We start from the raw sequence: 17,302 nt of genomic DNA on the forward strand, positions 1-17,302 counted from the left end.
ATAAATCGTACAAGAGTAATTGTAAAAGCAACAATTTATATAAAATTCTGAATATTTACAAAACTAATATCAGAATGTGACGAACATCATAGTTCTTATTATTTTCCCATCATTACATAGTTAATTACATCATAACATAGCTATTAATTTATTATGCACAAAAGCAGGAAGATCACAACAGTGTTACAGTTTGTCTGAATCTCATGAAAGGTTGGAAAAAATTATTTGCAAAGTGATTATATCCTTAGAACAAATTAAAACATTCTGTTACTCTCCATTGAGGGTACCAGGCCTGGTATAAACAAGATTCATACATGCTTGAGCCTTGAGGATTAATCATTTGATCTAGCACATAACCATGGAACAAACCTGGAGTATGCAATCAGAATTGTGAAATATCTTATCTCTTACAAGAACAAAAAGCTGTGATGTTTGTTGATTCATATCAACACTGTAAAATTAAAGCCTATCGTCCAGACAATTTCCTTGGCTAGATGTTCAGGTATTAATTTATAAGTTATAACAAGTCCTCACAGAGTTTCCCGAGGTGCAGGTACAGTACTTTGCAGGGTCAAAGCTCATTTCATATCATTCAACTCTTTGTTCAATTGACAGCTATATGCATTTTTACATAAAAATTCACAGGAGAATTCTAATTACCAGAATGTCATCGTTTAATGTGAATTACAATTGTCCGAATAATAGAAAGACCAAGCGCAGCTTTATCGTTGTCAGATATTTACACATTTTTCACTATAGCAGTACAGCAGATACACTTTAACTTCACTTAGATCACTTTGAAGAACAAGGGAAAATGTTTACAAGAGACCATTTACGTTACATGGCATCATATAAAATTACAGATCAACTGTGGAATGGAAGACAAGTATCAGTAACTACATGTAAACCAAGAAGGGATTTAAGTCCCATTTGCACTTTTAGAGGTACTTTCCAAGACTTTTCAAAGTATATAACATGCTAAAATTTCAATGGTTTTGTGTATCATAAGTGCTACATATTTGCAGTTGCAGTTATAAGAAGCCTGCCCATTTGCAATTTACATATATTTCATATGAGATCAATTATTCCCAGTACACCATGTTAACAAGACTTTAGTATGTTGCTCCTTCAGAGAGAAACCTCTCATCTTCTACACATGGGGACCTGTGAGTTTACCTAAACTGAGGTGACCATATTTTTCTTTTCCAGAAATTTTGAGGACATGGTATTGATGATATCAATGGGTAGGTGGTATCTACATGATAGGTTTTAAGGTACAGGTGATATTTTGAGATCCCAATGTTTGGCGGTGCTGTATTTCAAGAATGAGGGTCAAATGCCTACTTTTCTTCTCTAGAAGCAGGCAAATTTTTTTTTTTTTTAAATATACATTATTTTTGGCCTTTGCACAAATTTGTACACATTTCTATAAAATCTTAGGACTGGCCCAAGAAATTGGGGAGTCTGGTCATCTTAATCTAACCCAGTCACATTTGAAATAAGCCGTAATAAATGATTAAGTTAGGGTAGGTTGGTTCCAACTAGAGTCTAATCAAACTTCAAAACAATACACTACTTTTGCCTGAGCGTTGGGAACAAAGCAGATTTTGATTAAAGAATCACCACTGTCATCTATATTCCTTATCTATGACATTGATCATAACTATGAGCCCATATTTAAAGACAAATATACACTTTAACATAAGCAACTGATGTTTTCAAAATTCTTGTGTAACAAGGCACCAGTACCTTGACCTCTACAGGTGAAAGGTGAAAGTCACATTATGTAAAGATAGGAGAGTAGGAATCGAGGTCAAGATTATTGTCATTTGATATAGAGCTCTCATACTAGACCAGACTGTACTGAATAAGGGATATGCCTTTCTGATGTCACTCAGGACAGGATATTAAATATGATTCACTGTGTGACAAAAACCTCTTCCACCTATTGTGGGGCTTACTATAAGATAGGAGAGTAGGAATCGAGGTAAAGATTATTGTCATTTGATATAGAGCTCTCATATATACTAGACCAGACTACTGGATAAGGGATATGCCTTTCTGATATCACTCAGGACAGGATATTAAATATGATTCACTGTGTGACAAAAACCTCTTCCACCTAAGAGTGGGGCTTACTATAAGATAGGAGAGTAGGAATCGAGGTCAAGACTTTTATTGTCATTTGATATAGAGCTCCCATATAAACTAGACCAGACTACTGGATAAAGGATATGCCTTTCTGATATCACTCAGGACAGCAAAATAACATTGTTTCATTGTGTGACAAAACCTTCTTCCACCTAAGAGTAGGCTAACTATACCTGAGTATTACTCAACGATCAAACCATCTCCAAATTGAGGCACTTCAACTAGTTCGCCAAACAAGGTGTCAGATTTCTTTTCGGCAATCCTCTGAACGGCTCTTGCGTTTAATGTGGCCGATAATGTGGCCGATTCTTTGCATCTTCTTCTCTTCAATGATATCATTTCACTGTCATCGCTGTCACACCCTTGCAAGCTTGGTCACTATGAGTACTCTAACACACTGATCAAACGCTGTGCAGACAGCCAGACCTTCTTTGTCAGGACTCCAATCGAGGGCGTTGATTGGTTGTTTACTCAGAGTAGTATTCTCTAAGAGGTTTAAAGTTCCAGCTACTCCCATTTCTATTTCATCGCTATCTTTTGCCACTCTGTTGGCTGGATATTGACTGGAGAAAAAAATCATAATTATAATAATAATAAAAGAAGAAAAATTAACAAAAAAGGTAAAATAAAAATGTTAAAAGAGACACAGAACAGAATGACTTAAATGTATGAGTAATGTAGGCCTAATGCTCATCTCCATTGGAATAAAACAATATACATCAGAGACAGGGTGCGAGATGGGGGAGGTTGCGGGTAAGAAAAATGGTGAAGGTCGGGGGAGGGGTAAAGGAGTACAATTAAGAGAAACAATGATACAAGAGGCAGTCACAACTTGTAGCAAACAGCCAAGTCAGCTTCAATCAAAGCAGTTTTCTTATTTGCCAAAACAGTAATAATTTGCAAATAGGTACTCACTATTTCCAAAGATAAGCAGATCCATTGCCTCCCAATGTCATGAAAATGTCTCTGTTTTGGGGAAGATGTTTTGCCGCCCAAACTGTAGAATCATGAGCCTGAAAGAAACAGACAATAACTTTTAAGATGTCAAAGTTATTCACTACCACTGACAAGAAGACATGAATCTAAAAGAATATTCTGGTGGTTGAAATTGATTGCATAGCAAACTTGCTGAAAATTGTCTGCATCTATTGGCAAAACAACACATCCTTCTAGCAGTTTTCTATCGCCATGATATGAGTTTTTCAATTCTTTTGATATTTTGTAAATGTATCTGGCAACAGCAGAACAAATGATGTCACCAGGGCAAGACAGCTGAAAATGTCTATATTATTTGTCAATTATTTATCCACAGAAGAATATTTCTACAAAGAAGATACATTTTGTTGAAATTCTAAATACAGAGAACTTTTGACAGCTATACTTAGCAAACATTTAAAATGTATCAGGTGTCAAAGAAGCTTTTGAAGAGCATTTACCCAGATGACATCACAGACCCACTACTGTGATCCAACTTCCTGGAGATGTTGAAGGTTTAGCCAGTCAAAATATGTTACATTCAATCAACTATGTCTCAAGTTAGGGGCAAGATGTTGAGACATCTGAGGTTTTCAACAGGAATATTTTTCTCGTCAACATAAGTTCTACATTGTTTGTCACCTGAAAATCCATTTAAGTCCTGAGTAGTTGAAAAAATGTATTAATAGTCTGGCAATAGCAGAGTGAGTGATGTCATCCCGATGAAACAGCATAAAGAGGAATATGTTTTTGGCCACTCAACTGGTATCATGTTCAATGAACAAGTAACACTTTACAAGAATGTTTGCAATGATAATTTCAAGGACCATGTTCTGAGTTTCTGATCTTTGAACAAACAAGACTCATATTAAAACAATCAGTTTACAAAATATTATGCTGGTACATTAATGTAGCAAATACCACAGCCGATTGAGGAACATTGTGATGCAAAGGAACATGGTTTATGACACCTATCATCAGGTCTATTAATAGTAATTTACATAAGCATTATTTAAAACTCGCATCAAAGAAAATTGGATTCAGGAGAAAGGTTTTCTTAATAAAATATCATCAATTACCATGAGAAAAAAAGGTTTTGAATTATATATCATAACATTTATCACAACATTCCTGAAATATACTCTAACAAAAGAGAACATTTGTTACCTTTTCGGTCATCTTGGCAAAACCTTTCTTTGGATGTTGTGTTCTCATATCAAAAACATGTATCTTCGATTCCAAGACCGTGGCCACAAGCTTGTTCATGTTGATATCTTTCCTGTCAAATTCAACAAAGCAAACCTGACGAAAAAACATGATTTAAAAAAAAAGATAAGTTTATTATGGTTCAAAGGTTTTATGGATGAAAGAAGAGTGAGCATATATGTAACAGGTACGAAAGAAGTTACTATGAACATCTAACAAATTGTGTAAAGAAATATCCTCATATAGGTACATATTTGAGTTAACACCCCTAAACAAGTATGGAATATACCTACAGTCCTACACCATAACAAAAATCACAGCATCAAACTTTAATACCTTAAAGCAGGTTTCTGAGGTCTGTAAACATTAGTAATCCCATGTGAGAGACATGTTTTTGTTTCACTTACTCCATTTTTGACATTAATTAGTATAACATCTACAGGACATGTCTTTTACACTCCATTTTTTTAACATTAATGTCCCATCAAAGTGACATGCATTTTTTACTAACTCCTCTTTGAACATTAGTATCCCACCAAATGGAAATGTTGTTTTCACTTTTAATCAACTTTTTAAAATTAATATCACATCAAAGTGATATGCATTTTTAACTTACCCCGTTCTTAACGTTAGTATCCCATCGAAGGGACATGTTCTTCAGATCAAAGAGTTTGATGTCTCCGTTGTCATATCCAGCTGCTACACATCTGTCCATCTGGTTATGAGCATGACCTGTCATAAAAAAACAATAAAGTTGTAAATTTTGGAAAGAAGATGAAGAAAAAAACAGAAAGGAATGTAGATGTAAAGACACATCACATATTATAGTACTGGTTAGACTAAAATTAAATTGATATAAGGGTTTGGGCTGTCAGTTCCCTCAAGGGCGGTTCAGAAGCCCTTAGTGCAAAACAAGTGATTTCAGATTCTGATATATTAAGGCCTAATTATTTCTTTTGTAATCACTGAATTTATGCAATGTTGTACTTTACCTCATAAACCAGACACCAGTATTGACCATAGTGTAGAAATGAGAAAAGAAATTCAAATGGAATTGGAATCACACAGCAAGATGTTTTTTATGCTGGTTGACATCACATGGAATGCAATTGTCTCTGTACATAATAAGTCCTGCTTCATTTTATATGGAAAGGAATAAACACTCAAAACAGTGTACTTTATTGACTATGTTTATCATTGAATTTGTTTCTTCTGTTTCGGTTCTTTCAATGGTTTTGAAACAAACTCGTTCACCATTGCTGCAGTGTGGTGATAATGGATGTGGTGCAAACCCAACCCCCCCCCCCATCTCATCCTCCCCTCAGTTTGGAGAAAGTGGTCAGACGGTGAGATGAACTCTGTCCCTCACGTCATCATCATATTTCTTCATAGGATAGAACCCGTCGAGGTCCTATACTATGCAAGTTATAATGGTGATGTACAATTGTCATTGGTTTGATTTTAACATGTCGTATGCCAGCATCGACGAGTTCGGCAGATGACAGTCCTGACCATGAAATAAGATTGTCGACCCATCGAAGACGAGGTCTGCCAGGGCCCCGACGAGTACCGGCAGGGAGACCACCAATCGCAGCACGTGCAAAGCCACCCACGTGCGGATTTAAAATGGACGACATGGGAACAGGAATGGGCGTCTTGCTGCCTCTGCATTTTCCTAACACTTACAAATAATTAGGGTAGGCTATTTATGAATTGGTGTTTTTCCATGATAATCGTAGGGATAAGTTTAAAATGAGTATCTTTGGCTCCCTAATCTTTGTGGATTACTTTATAACTACAAGCTTAGCAGAGCAATAAAGACAGATGAAAATGATGACTTCATAGCTCACACATACCAAATGCAACACTCCAGCAATCTCTCTTGGTTTCTCCTTCCTTTGGCTTCATGCAGGCCACTGGGTCATCCTTTTGCCTTGGATCCCAAACTTTGACTGACCCTGTATCAGAATAAGATGTATAATGATGTGTTTAAATCTCAAACAAAATTTAAGAATTAAATAACAATGTACTTATTAAATAACAAAATAAAATCTAAAGCTTTTTAACTTCAATGGAGTGAAAGTATGGATATGAGTGAAAAAATATTAAAAATATATAAAATTAGATATGCTGCAGAAAATTAGATCCAAATACTGTGGTAAGCATTGCATCATACCATGTCAATGCTATGTGTGAAAGAATTCTACAAACTGACAGAAATTCTGAGGAAAAAACCACTTCCATGAGTTTATAAAGTTCCCTCAACACTAACCATCTCTGCTTCCAGTGACAAGTTCCCTTGGTCCTTCACCAACACCAAGACCACCAACACCATCAATACTGTTGATTATTTCAGTGTGGGCTGTAGTGGAATAAAGAGGGAGTGCTGTCTTCTCAAGGTCCCTGTAAAAAAAATTTTAAATTTTTGTTAAAAAATCCATATTAATGTCAATATAGAAAAGTCAATGCCATGAAGAACAGCTAAAAAGACAAAACAATAATTTCATCTAGAAAATTTGCTTTTAAAATAATTCAAGTTGATAACTTAGGTTGAGAAAATACTGTACATCATAAATAATTCTGATAACACTAGTTGTCTCTCTTGGGGCTTAATTTTCTTGGCAAGCCTTACCAGATTCTTAGGTTTCCAGCAAAGTCGCCAGTTGCAAAGTTCCGTTGCTTTAAACTGCTGGCACCAAATGTGCCACACTTGAAAGGATCCTTTTTCTCAACCTGTTGATCAATGAAAATATGTTGAAGTTATGCACAGACTGCAAATATTGAAATATTTTTGATGATCATAGGTGCAAGAAATATCGTACAACTTTGTCTTACATTGATAGTGTGACAGGAGCATTGAGGAAATTACACTGAAATTTCTTTGTTCTTTGCTACATCTAGAAATTCTGTGTTATGAAATCATGTGGCCTCTACAATAGAATCTAACAACTAAATGTTCTTTAAAGGTGAGTGGAAATGATAATCCCTCTGGTTTGTTACTGAGTTATTATTTACATTTTGCAACTTGATGCTTCAGCATGAACTACAGGCTATATGAAATTAGTCAATGCTCTAGGTTGTCTTTATCTGTGAGACATGAATGAAATTTATCTTGTAGCTTTTACAACTTCGTTTGTTGTAAACAATTCCAGCTTAGCCTTGGTTCAAGCTGTCTCTTCAAATAGGTCACCAAATGTAAATGTCCCAATGCCTTGTTAGAACTAAACAAGCAAGATTTCCCTTTGTGGCATAAGCATTAGATTGCTGTTGTGGTGAATGGGTGAACTTTATTATAGGGAGCTACAAAATACAAAATTGCTGTTTTTGCCTTTAAGACTGTACCATTTATAAGAAGGCAGTTAGGCAGTAACAGTTTGATGCATTTTTAAAAGCTGTAAAAATTAAAATTTGCATTCAATGTCATTACCATTTGACATTAAAAATAAAACATGGCAACTATGGCATCAATGCAGCTGCATTTATTACACAGAACACAAATTTAAAGAACACGCGATATAACACTAGGCTACCATAAATCAAGAAGCATGTTTTCATACTATACTTTGGTCATTAAAGTAAGGCCTACCTCTGACACAACGTTTATTTCCCCAGAGGAAGTCATTTCACAAACTTGCAATGAACCAGTTTGGCGTGGGTAGTTGCCCAGGACAACAAATCGAGCACTGCATGGAACCCATTTCACATCAAATAACGTTTTATTCATAGATTTTTCACTATGAACCATAATACTTGGTTTATCTGATGAATTCATGATGAAGTTTACAGCTTTGTAGCGCGCTTCTGGTATTAATGTTAGGTCTAAACTGTCTCCTCACTAAAGACTAGCCCTTGCAGTATTGCCAGTATAATGTTCAGTATGTAATGCATAGTGATCAGTTCGTATTGGTGCGAGACCACCTTTGACCTGATAAGGCCAAATGTTACTGTCTATTAATACGTTTATTCGCCCATTATAAAACAAGTAGTTCAAAAATATTTCCCTCTAAGATAACGTTACAAAAATAGTGAAAATTTGAAATTTTATTGATGTGCTTTTCAATTTTTATTAGTTTTTTAAATTATTTTTCAAACCTGGAAAAGCCTGTCATGGCGATTTACATGGTAGCATGACAGTGAACATTTTTTACATAGCCTATAGGCTTAACTGTAGAAGAAGTTGTCTTAACGTCACACAAAGTAAAACTCATCGGTTGCAAAGTAGAAGCCAGCCAATTCTTTCATTCCATATTTTATGATACAGACCTGAAAAGACATGTCTCGTGGCAGCAGTGCTGGTTTTGATAGATACATTACTGTTTTCTCGCCTGAGGGACGGTTGTATCAAGTCGGTAAATGAAACAACATGAAACGGCGTTAGGACTAGGCCTGGACTAACTTAGGCTAGGATCAACTTGAGTTTGTCCTAACGTTATGCTCTTTTTTGCTTTGTTTTTGTTAGGAATACTTGGTATGATGCCTCTCATTGTTAGTGACAGTAGCCTATTGACGCTTTGCTACAGTATCGATAATTTTTTTATGATTCCAAAAATAAGCAAAAATAGCATAGGCCCTACAGTAGCCCTGCAGGGTACCCAATACTCCAGAATAATATGATGACAACAGGGTTTATAAAGTATGATTAGTCCTAGGCTAGTTCTAGCAATATGGACTGGGGATACTGGCATCAGGAGGTTCACTTAGGATAGATCTCTGAAGTGGCCCTGCATTCTATAGTTAACTCTGGAATATTTTGTGGTAGACTGAAAATTGAATATAATTTATCTTTCCACTTTCAGATCGATTTTGATCTTGCTGATTATTATATATTAGTCACTTACAAACTACCAGTTTTGAGCTTGTTTGTTCTTTGCAATGAAAAAGTAGTTAGTCTAACAGTTTTTTCTCTCTCTACTGCCATACATGGCTTTTTCTTATAATAAGAGAGTGTGAGAGAGAGAGAAACATATTACGTATGATCTAAGCCTGTGTTTGGTAAGTCATTTGCAATTTTTCATCCTCAGAGTATGCATTTAAGGCAATAAACCAAGGTGGGATGACATCAGTTGCTTTGCGTGGGGTTGATTCAGCAGTTGCAGTAACACAAAAGAAAGTTCCAGTGAGTCCACCTTCTCTTTTCACTTAGTCTTCACTAACATCCCAAGACAATTCTGTCCCTTTTGGTGGAACAACTTATTTTGTTTTTATCATATATTCTTTGTGTTTAAGACTGAACTTTCCCCCCCCCCCTCTGTGATGCATTGTGAGATCATTATTAATAACCAGCGTGGGCTGCATGTATTGTTCCCTGTAAGTTATGTGAGTAGAGATAATTCACTGGGTTCTTTGTTTTCCTATTATCATGGAATATTAGTATGACAGTTCCTATGTTGTAGAGTTTATTAAATTTTTCATTGTAAAGATAAATTTTGTTTTTCCAGTTTGGAATAATTGCTTAACATTAACTTGACATGTTTTGATGTTATTTTTGTTATACCTTCTAGGATAAGCTACTTGATGCCAGTACTGTGACTCATATGTTCCAGATTACTGAACACATTGGCTGTGTCATGACTGGTCTTACTGGTGAGTGTTGCTGCTGTACCCAGACCAATATTAATTTTTGAAAAATGGGGGAAGAAAATGTCTGTTGAAATAGCTTTCTGGGGGTGCTTGCCCAATGGTTTGATAGTCTTGAAGCAATAACTTAGGGTAACATTAACCATCCTTTTCCCACCATATATACTGAAACATAATTGTTTTCCCTTCAGTTTGTTTGTTGTTTGGTTTTATGTCATACAGATGTTTTAAAGATCTTGAGAAAGTTTTATGCAAACCCTTTACCTTGACCTAACACATTTTTGTAGCAGAAACATAAGAATCAATACCAAATTCAATTTTGCCATTAACTTAAAAAGCTGAGAAACAACTAATTGCAACTATTTTGGTGGAAAAAAAAAATTATTTGAAAAGAAAATTAATACAGTCAATTGCTCATATTATCTTCAGTAACTCTGTTGAAAGATGGAATATACTTCTAAATGGCAACCAGATTTTAACTAAGTTGAAGGCCTAAGTCGTTAGTAATTTTGCGTAGGAAGTGATCATTCCTCACTTATCATCTTCACAGCATTGCAATATTTCAAACCCCTAGAGACCCTTCTTCATCTGTAATTGGTAGTAGTATAAGAATACTTGTTACAAGGTTAACTTTTAATCAAGATTGGAGAGTTGATTGTAGAATCTTTCTTTATGAGTGAAATATTAAAAATCATATAACGTGTTATAACAAATATGTCTGCTTGTGTTTGTATTAGGCTACTACTAGTATGTATGAACCAATGTGTACTGTACACAGTTTATTTCACTTCTCTTTTGACAGCTGATAGCAGATCTCAGGTCTATAGAGCCCGGTATGAGGCTGCAAACTGGAAGTATAAATACGGCTATGAGATTCCTGTCGAAATGTTATGTAAGAGAATTGCAGACATATCTCAAGTGTACACCCAGAGTGCCCAGATGAGACCACTTGGCTGCAGTAAGTTGAATCTCTGTAATATTTCACTCCTCGCTTACCCATATCCACTCACACCATTCACTCCAATCTACCTAGCTTACAAAAATTAGTAACATTTTTGTACTGTGGCCCCACTAACCCAGTTAATGGTCAATACCTACTTTCTAATTCTTCCAATCTAGCAATCCACCAAAATGTGGTTTGTTTTAAAATGTTGGTTAAGTGATTGCTGAGAGACTTGAACCCAACTGGCATGTAGGTGAGTGAGTCATACCAAATGTGTGCTCTGTGCATAGACTCTGTGCATAGACTCTGTGCAATAGACTCTGTGCAATAGACTCTGTGCAATCAAAGACAAAATAGACTCTCTGCAATCATCATGAGAGTGTTGTGGTCAAGTGGTTACATCAGTGGATCTAAGGATTGCAGGTTTGAGTCCTGGTCAGATCATTGCATTTTGTCCATGGGCAATGCACTTTATCTCCATTGCCTCTCTTCACCCAGGTGTATCAATGGGGGACCTGTGAGATAAAACTGACAGCTGGGTGATGTTTAGCTGCTGCCATGTGGAGGGATTGTCTCTATGTTTGACAGGTTATCGTTGACCAGGGTAATATTGTGATGCGCCTTGAGCACCGTTATCAGTGGATATGTCTGGGCTTTATAAATCCTCATTATTATTATTTTTATTATTATTACGTAGTTGTATTAACGAGAGAAACCATTTATCTACCCGAGGTTTTGTTCTCTTTGCATTGTATCTGTTCAATAATCTGTCATCTTACTGCTGTTTCACACAAGGTATGATCCTGCTTGGAATCGACGAGGAAACCGGACCGCAGGTATTCAAAGCCGACCCTGCCGGTTACTTCTGTGGTTACAAAGCTACCAGCGTAGGAGCAAAACAGACAGAGGCTAATAGCTTCCTGGAGAAGAAACTCAAGAAGAAGAAAACTTTTACTTTTGAAGAGACAATAGAAGTGAGTCAACAGAGCTGGAATTGAACAATTAGAACAAAGAGAAAGACAAACCAGAACCTTAAAAGCAGCATTGCAATTGTTATTCCCCTTCAAGAATATTGCTAAGAAGCACCAGATCATCTACAAGCAATACATTGAATAAATAGATAAAACACAGTGTGTAAAAATAAGAAGTTGAGAACCACCAGAAATGTCTGAGTATGTGATGTACATTTGTAGCAAATTTTTGAAAAATGCCGAAGTTGCATATTGTTGTAGGGTCTCAACGATATCATGGTTGTTTTAATTTGGGCGGCAAGCTCTGCGAATGCTGCTGTTAATGCTATGCAAAAGAAATAACAAAAATTAATTTTGAATTGTGATATTGATCCCTAGGTTTGACAGCTTAATGTCTGCTAGCATATATGGGTATTGTAGAATTATAGAGGGGTTTAATGTAAATTGTTCTCCTTGTAAAATGGACAGGTAGAAGTACATCACTTAGCCTGTGCATTTTTCATGTGTTATTAGATAATAATAATAATATTAGATGTGATGTGATAAGTATATTACATGTGATAAAAAGTGATAAGTAAGATGTGATAAGTATGGTACTACAGCCATCAATAGGATTATATAACAATGTATTTGCTAAGGTAGCTAATACTCCAGCACTTTATTATTTCTTCTTCCTCCACAGACTGCTATCAAATGTCTATCATCTGTCCTCTCTATCGACTTTAAACCATCTGAATTGGAAATTGCCGTGGTAACAAAGGATAAACCAGAATTTAGGTAATTCATTTCCCTTGATTGTTCATTTTTTTTGTACTACTTGACATTATTTTTTCTTAGGGGAGGTGGAGAGAGTGTGTGGGAAGGTTTAGTGTAAAATTTTGAAATCTTCTAAATGTTGGTGAAATGTGGTACAGTGAAACATACAAAGTATAAGGTGCGAGTGATTGGTATGCTGGTTGGTTGTGATCTGTTTAGGATTCAACAACTGCTTTGAATGATTATGCATTCATGTTATATACAGTGAATACTCTCTATGCAATGATTTCCATTTTTTTTTATTTCTTTTTTTCTTGGAATGAGGGTGTCAGTTACGTGTTATTGAAGTAACATTGAAGTTTTTTTTATTTCAGGACCTTGTCGAACGAGGAAATTGACGTCTACTTGACAGCTATTGCAGAAAAGGATTGAGGATCCTTCAGCTTACTGTACAGTTAACTTTTTGTATTTTATTGTCCAGACCCAAAGACCATGAATGTGAGAACCCTCGAAGTACCCCTGATGGTACCACCATGGTCCTCAACAATCATCTGTGACACCCCTTACAGATTTAAAGTTCAATATTGATGGAAGAGTTAAGTTGTTGGCTTTTTTTAGTGAACTTTGAACGCCTAGAGTTTGAATGTCTGTGCCATGCATCCAGACAACAGTCCACATCGTTGGTATTTATGCAAAGGAGAAAAATGTCTGAGAAGTAACAAGTTAGTTGATGGTTGAGCTCTCAGATTCTGCTTCCCCTCCCCCTACCCACCATTTAGTAGTATTTGAATTTGTTTACCATCATAGCAAGATAATAAGAGGCATGTCTCCATTGCGTGAAGATTCATTCCACAACAAATCAAGTCTGTTTTCCAAAACAGGAAGATGAATTTAAAACAAGAAATGAATTTGGTTTAACCTGTGCATGTTTCTATTTGCATTTTAACTTAGAAGGGTTAGCAGAATCAAGAATTCTCAACCACATGTCATTGCAGTCATTAAATTGAGACTTACTCTTCCACTAAAACAGTGTACTGGGTTATACAGAATACACTTTTCTATCATGGTCTGTCAGAATATATGTCACTCTTTGCAGATTTGATTTGTCGTTGAGAAATGTACTATTTCAGACAGTCCTGAGATGATTTGTTACCTATTTCAGAACAGAACTTTGAAAAGGAAGCAACAGCTACAATCTCCTATTTCAAGTATTTGTCATTTTTAAAGTGGAAACTTGAAACTCTGATGCTGTAAATATTCTGGATAATTGATTGGTTCGTAGGTTAAGAGAAGTCAAGCAAGGCAGAGGATCCATGGGGGTTAGAGGTAACTGATGTTAATGTGGACCAGGTACTTTATCTTATCTTCCTAGTTGAAGGAATATTAAATAAAATGAGGAAAAGAATCAAAGAATACTGATGCTTTCTTGTGTTTCATTCTATAGTGGTGGTATGTGTGTATGCATACAACACCTTGTCTTGTAAACATGATAACATGATGAAAAAATATCATAGTGGGTTAATTAATTTCACATATTGGAATGACAGTCTATCTTAGTTAGTAAGAGAGGTCAAAACTCATGTGAAATAACCAAAGGTCAAAGTTTGGAAGAATTTAGTTAACACAGTAACTCCAAAAGTATAACTTGGTTGAGTTGGTATTTATGCATTAGGTATGTGGATCCATTTAAGAGTTACACTGTTTTGCAGAGGTCTGAAAGCCTAGTAAAAACAAAATCCACCTTAGTGAGTACAAGCAACCTATTGTTTTCTGCAAAGATTCAAGGTTATTTGAGGTCAACAGAAGTCCAGATACTTTAACAATGTAATCATGATAGCTCCAACAGTAAAAACTAAAATGTGTAGGTTGAAACGAGTCCAAGAACCTTGCTGAATTACTTAAAGGCATTGAATACTCGTCCCAAACCGTGTGTGGCCATCTGAAAAAGTTAACTTTCTGTTGCTGGCAAGTGACGTTTGTGTTCGTGTCGCTACAAATGCAGACAGTAATGAAACGTGACCCCTTGTTATCTTTAGCTGGACCTGAGATGTCCACCGCTGTATCGTTTATACACTAGTGCTGTGAGTATTGATCGCAGCTGTATGTACTGACTGTACACTAGTGTCTAATTACCGACAGTAGCAAGCTGTGTGTGTATTTTCTGGGATCGATGGTGGTGCCAATTTGGTGATGTCAATTCTGTTACACCTCATTCGAAACTAGGTCAGATTACCGGCATTAGACGTTTCTTTTTGGGCGAGTCTTCACACCCTTTAAAAGACAGTACTAGTCAAAGAATAACTGAAACAGCTGGCTTTCTGGTTAGATTATATTTGACTTTATTTGCAATAATGCTTGCTGTATTTGTTTAGTTAACTTATATATCATCGTTCATAAAATTAAACTGAAAAAGGAAACTTACACATTTAACATATCCAATTTCGAAAAGCTTTGCAAGAATGAATGGGTGTACAAAGCGCTTTGAAGGCCAAAAAATTAATAAAATATTTGCAATATACAACAATTACTGAGAAGGATTTTTTTCGTTTCACTTAATCAAATTACATGTGTGATACTCAAAATGACCATACCTTACATGTATTAATCTATCACTAAAAAATAACATTGAAGTTTGTGGCAAGTATGTGATGTATCCAATCTTGAAAATGGGTGTAGAAGGATTGTAGAAAGGTGGTGGTTGCACCATTTTTTCATGCGTCTCGGTCAAGAAAATTTCATCCATATCGGAGAACCGAGTTTCAAAATATTTTCACCTACATATCTTAGGGGAAGAGGACCACCTCAATAATGGGAACGTCCCAGCCCGCTACACATGTCAGGTGCGTATCCAGGGGGGGGCGTTGGGGGCGCGCGCCCCCCGGGTAAGAAAAAGAGGAGAGAAAAAAAAGAGAAGAAAAAAGGAAAAAAGAGGGGAAAAAGAGGAGGAGGAGAGGAAGGAAGGGAAAAGAAAAAGAAGAAAGAGAGAAGAAGGAGAAAAGGAGGGAGTAAAAGAAAAACGCGAAGACACCGGGAAGAGAAAGAGGAACAGTGACATCATTACAGCGCTGAAGGGTAGCCAGTGACGGATCAATGATTTCGTAAAAGTGTGCCTCACCCTACCCCTTACACCGACAACTCCATTTTGTTGACGTTTCCATTTTCCTCTCTCACTAATGATCTATATATATATACTTTATATGGTCTATCATAACGCGTGTGTAGAATTGTGCTATGAAACCAACTGTGGCTGGTCTCGAACTCGACCGTGTCGTCGGGGAACATGACGCATTTTGGGATGGGGGCGACCGCCCCCCCCCCATTCAGCATTTTTTTTAAATGATATCGCTAAGTAATTTCAAAATAGAAAGTGCTAAGATGCAACTGACAAGGCCTGGGAAGTGTCATTTCCAGCGATCTGGGAGACATTTTCGGCCAAAATTTGCTTGTACGCTTCGCGCCAACCTATGGTGGCGCTACGCTTAGATAATTTGCCTACAGGCTTCGCCCCTCCCTTGGCAAATTCCTCGCTACGCGCCTGTTCGAATTTATAACGCAAACAGCAGATATCACATCATATCAGAGAGCCTGAAAATGGCGTTCCAGGATGAAAATCCTCAAAACTATCCGACTTGCCTGAAAAAATAACCGAAAATTTTCGCGCGCCAAGCGCGCGTTCAACGTGTCAATGTCAATATCATATAAGCAAGCATCGGTTATTACATCGCATGCCATCATGTACCGTACGGTCCGTTCAAATTGCGCAGTATACCGCGGGATGCTAATGTAAACAACGACATGTCTCATGTAGATGTATAAAAAGCATGGAGGTCCAATTATGTCAAAACTCTCTTTTACATTAGTAATGACGAATTAGGGGCTGCACCCCCGCCGCGCAGTGGCGGAGCGTCCATACGGTCAGGGGGCGGATGCGCCCCCTGACGGACTCAAATGGACTGTTGGCGTCTTTTTCAGCTCTTTACCACTTTTTACATATTTGATTATTGACTTTTTTATTGCGCTCTCATCTACTTATTGACATTTGTCACATTTTGTTGCTGTAATTTGGCGATGACACCCTATTCTTCGTTTATCTGCATATTAGCCAGGCCCGGAAAGGGTCATTTCCGGCGATCTAGGGAGTATCTTTACTCAAAATTTGTCTGTGCGCCACGCGCCAACCAGTGGTGGCGCTCCGCTTAGATGGTGTCGAAAGCGCCCCTACAGACCATTCTCGCCCCTCCTGACCAATACCCCTAGCTCCGCCACTGCCGCCGCGCCTCCTACGCCTATGTGTGTAGTGTTCGGTTTCGGAAATATCTGCTATTTTTTCATTTCCTTCAACCAAGTTTTATAATAGCCGTTATAAGAGGTTTAATATTTGTACACCAATAAATTAACTGTGTCTGAATTTTCGAAAATTTCTGACCAACATTCTGCATCACACTTCCCTCTACTCGTGCAATTTTGACCGGTCTGTTAGGGGTTGAAGGTAGTTTTTCTATATTGGTTGTCCATAGATGAAATTTTGTACAACATTATGGGTATGTTTTGAAGTGAGTTTATTCACGAGAAATGTGAATTTTCAAATTCTGAACAAATTTGGGGCTTAAAACCTTGAAAAGTGGGGCTGAAGGGTATTGTGGGCCGCGACGTAGAATCACCTACAAAAGCAAAGACCCACAGGACATGCGATCAGGTCGAACATGACGTGTGCCGGGTTGAC

At 36.9% G+C, this 17,302-nt stretch overlaps 2 protein-coding genes across 3 annotated transcripts; one reads left to right on the plus strand and one right to left on the minus strand.

Annotated features, from left to right (window-relative positions):
• Positions 1-19: 19 nt before the first annotated feature.
• LOC139971563 (dynein axonemal assembly factor 10-like) lies at positions 20-8,221 on the minus strand. Of its 2 annotated transcripts, XR_011794421.1 has the most exons (9): positions 7,919-8,221; positions 6,965-7,065; positions 6,605-6,735; positions 6,189-6,290; positions 4,949-5,064; positions 4,294-4,428; positions 3,067-3,164; positions 2,114-2,714; positions 20-1,936 (listed from the first exon to the last, which is right to left on the minus strand). XR_011794421.1 is itself a non-coding variant. In XM_071978151.1 (8 exons), exons 1-8 carry the CDS (start codon positions 8,102-8,104, stop codon positions 2,507-2,509), a joined length of 1,077 nt encoding a protein of 358 aa, XP_071834252.1. In that variant the 5' UTR covers positions 8,105-8,221; the 3' UTR covers positions 20-2,506. The 2 variants fall into 2 exon arrangements, 1 of the variants encoding a protein (XP_071834252.1); XM_071978151.1 differs by having other exon boundaries at positions 20-2,714.
• Positions 8,222-8,471: 250 nt separating this feature from the next.
• LOC139971564 (proteasome subunit alpha type-6-like) lies at positions 8,472-13,992 on the plus strand. Its single transcript, XM_071978153.1, has 7 exons — positions 8,472-8,681; positions 9,354-9,448; positions 9,834-9,915; positions 10,712-10,867; positions 11,648-11,826; positions 12,506-12,600; positions 12,954-13,992. Exons 1-7 carry the CDS (start codon positions 8,606-8,608, stop codon positions 13,009-13,011), a joined length of 741 nt encoding a protein of 246 aa, XP_071834254.1. The 5' UTR covers positions 8,472-8,605; the 3' UTR covers positions 13,012-13,992.
• Positions 13,993-17,302: the final 3,310 nt, after the last annotated feature.

This window comes from Apostichopus japonicus, chromosome 8 (assembly GCF_037975245.1).
Source record: "Apostichopus japonicus isolate 1M-3 chromosome 8, ASM3797524v1, whole genome shotgun sequence".
Taxonomy (NCBI): Eukaryota; Metazoa; Echinodermata; class Holothuroidea; order Aspidochirotida; family Stichopodidae; genus Apostichopus; species Apostichopus japonicus.

Coding starts and splice junctions, on each gene's coding strand:
- LOC139971564 (XM_071978153.1), top strand. CDS start 8,606: ATGTCTCGTGGCAGCAGTGCTGGTTTTGATAGATACATTACTGTTTTC. Junction 8,682..9,353: donor GGGACGGTTGTATCAAGTCG/GTAAATGAAACA, acceptor TTTCATCCTCAG/AGTATGCATTTAAGGCAATA. Junction 11,827..12,505: donor CTTTTGAAGAGACAATAGAA/GTGAGTCAACAG, acceptor CTTCCTCCACAG/ACTGCTATCAAATGTCTATC.
- LOC139971563 (XM_071978151.1), bottom strand. CDS start 8,104: ATGAATTCATCAGATAAACCAAGTATTATGGTTCATAGTGAAAAATCT. Junction 7,066..7,918: donor AAATAAACGTTGTGTCAGAG/GTAGGCCTTACT, acceptor ATTGATCAACAG/GTTGAGAAAAAGGATCCTTT. Junction 6,291..6,604: donor TGTCACTGGAAGCAGAGATG/GTTAGTGTTGAG, acceptor ATTCTGATACAG/GGTCAGTCAAAGTTTGGGAT.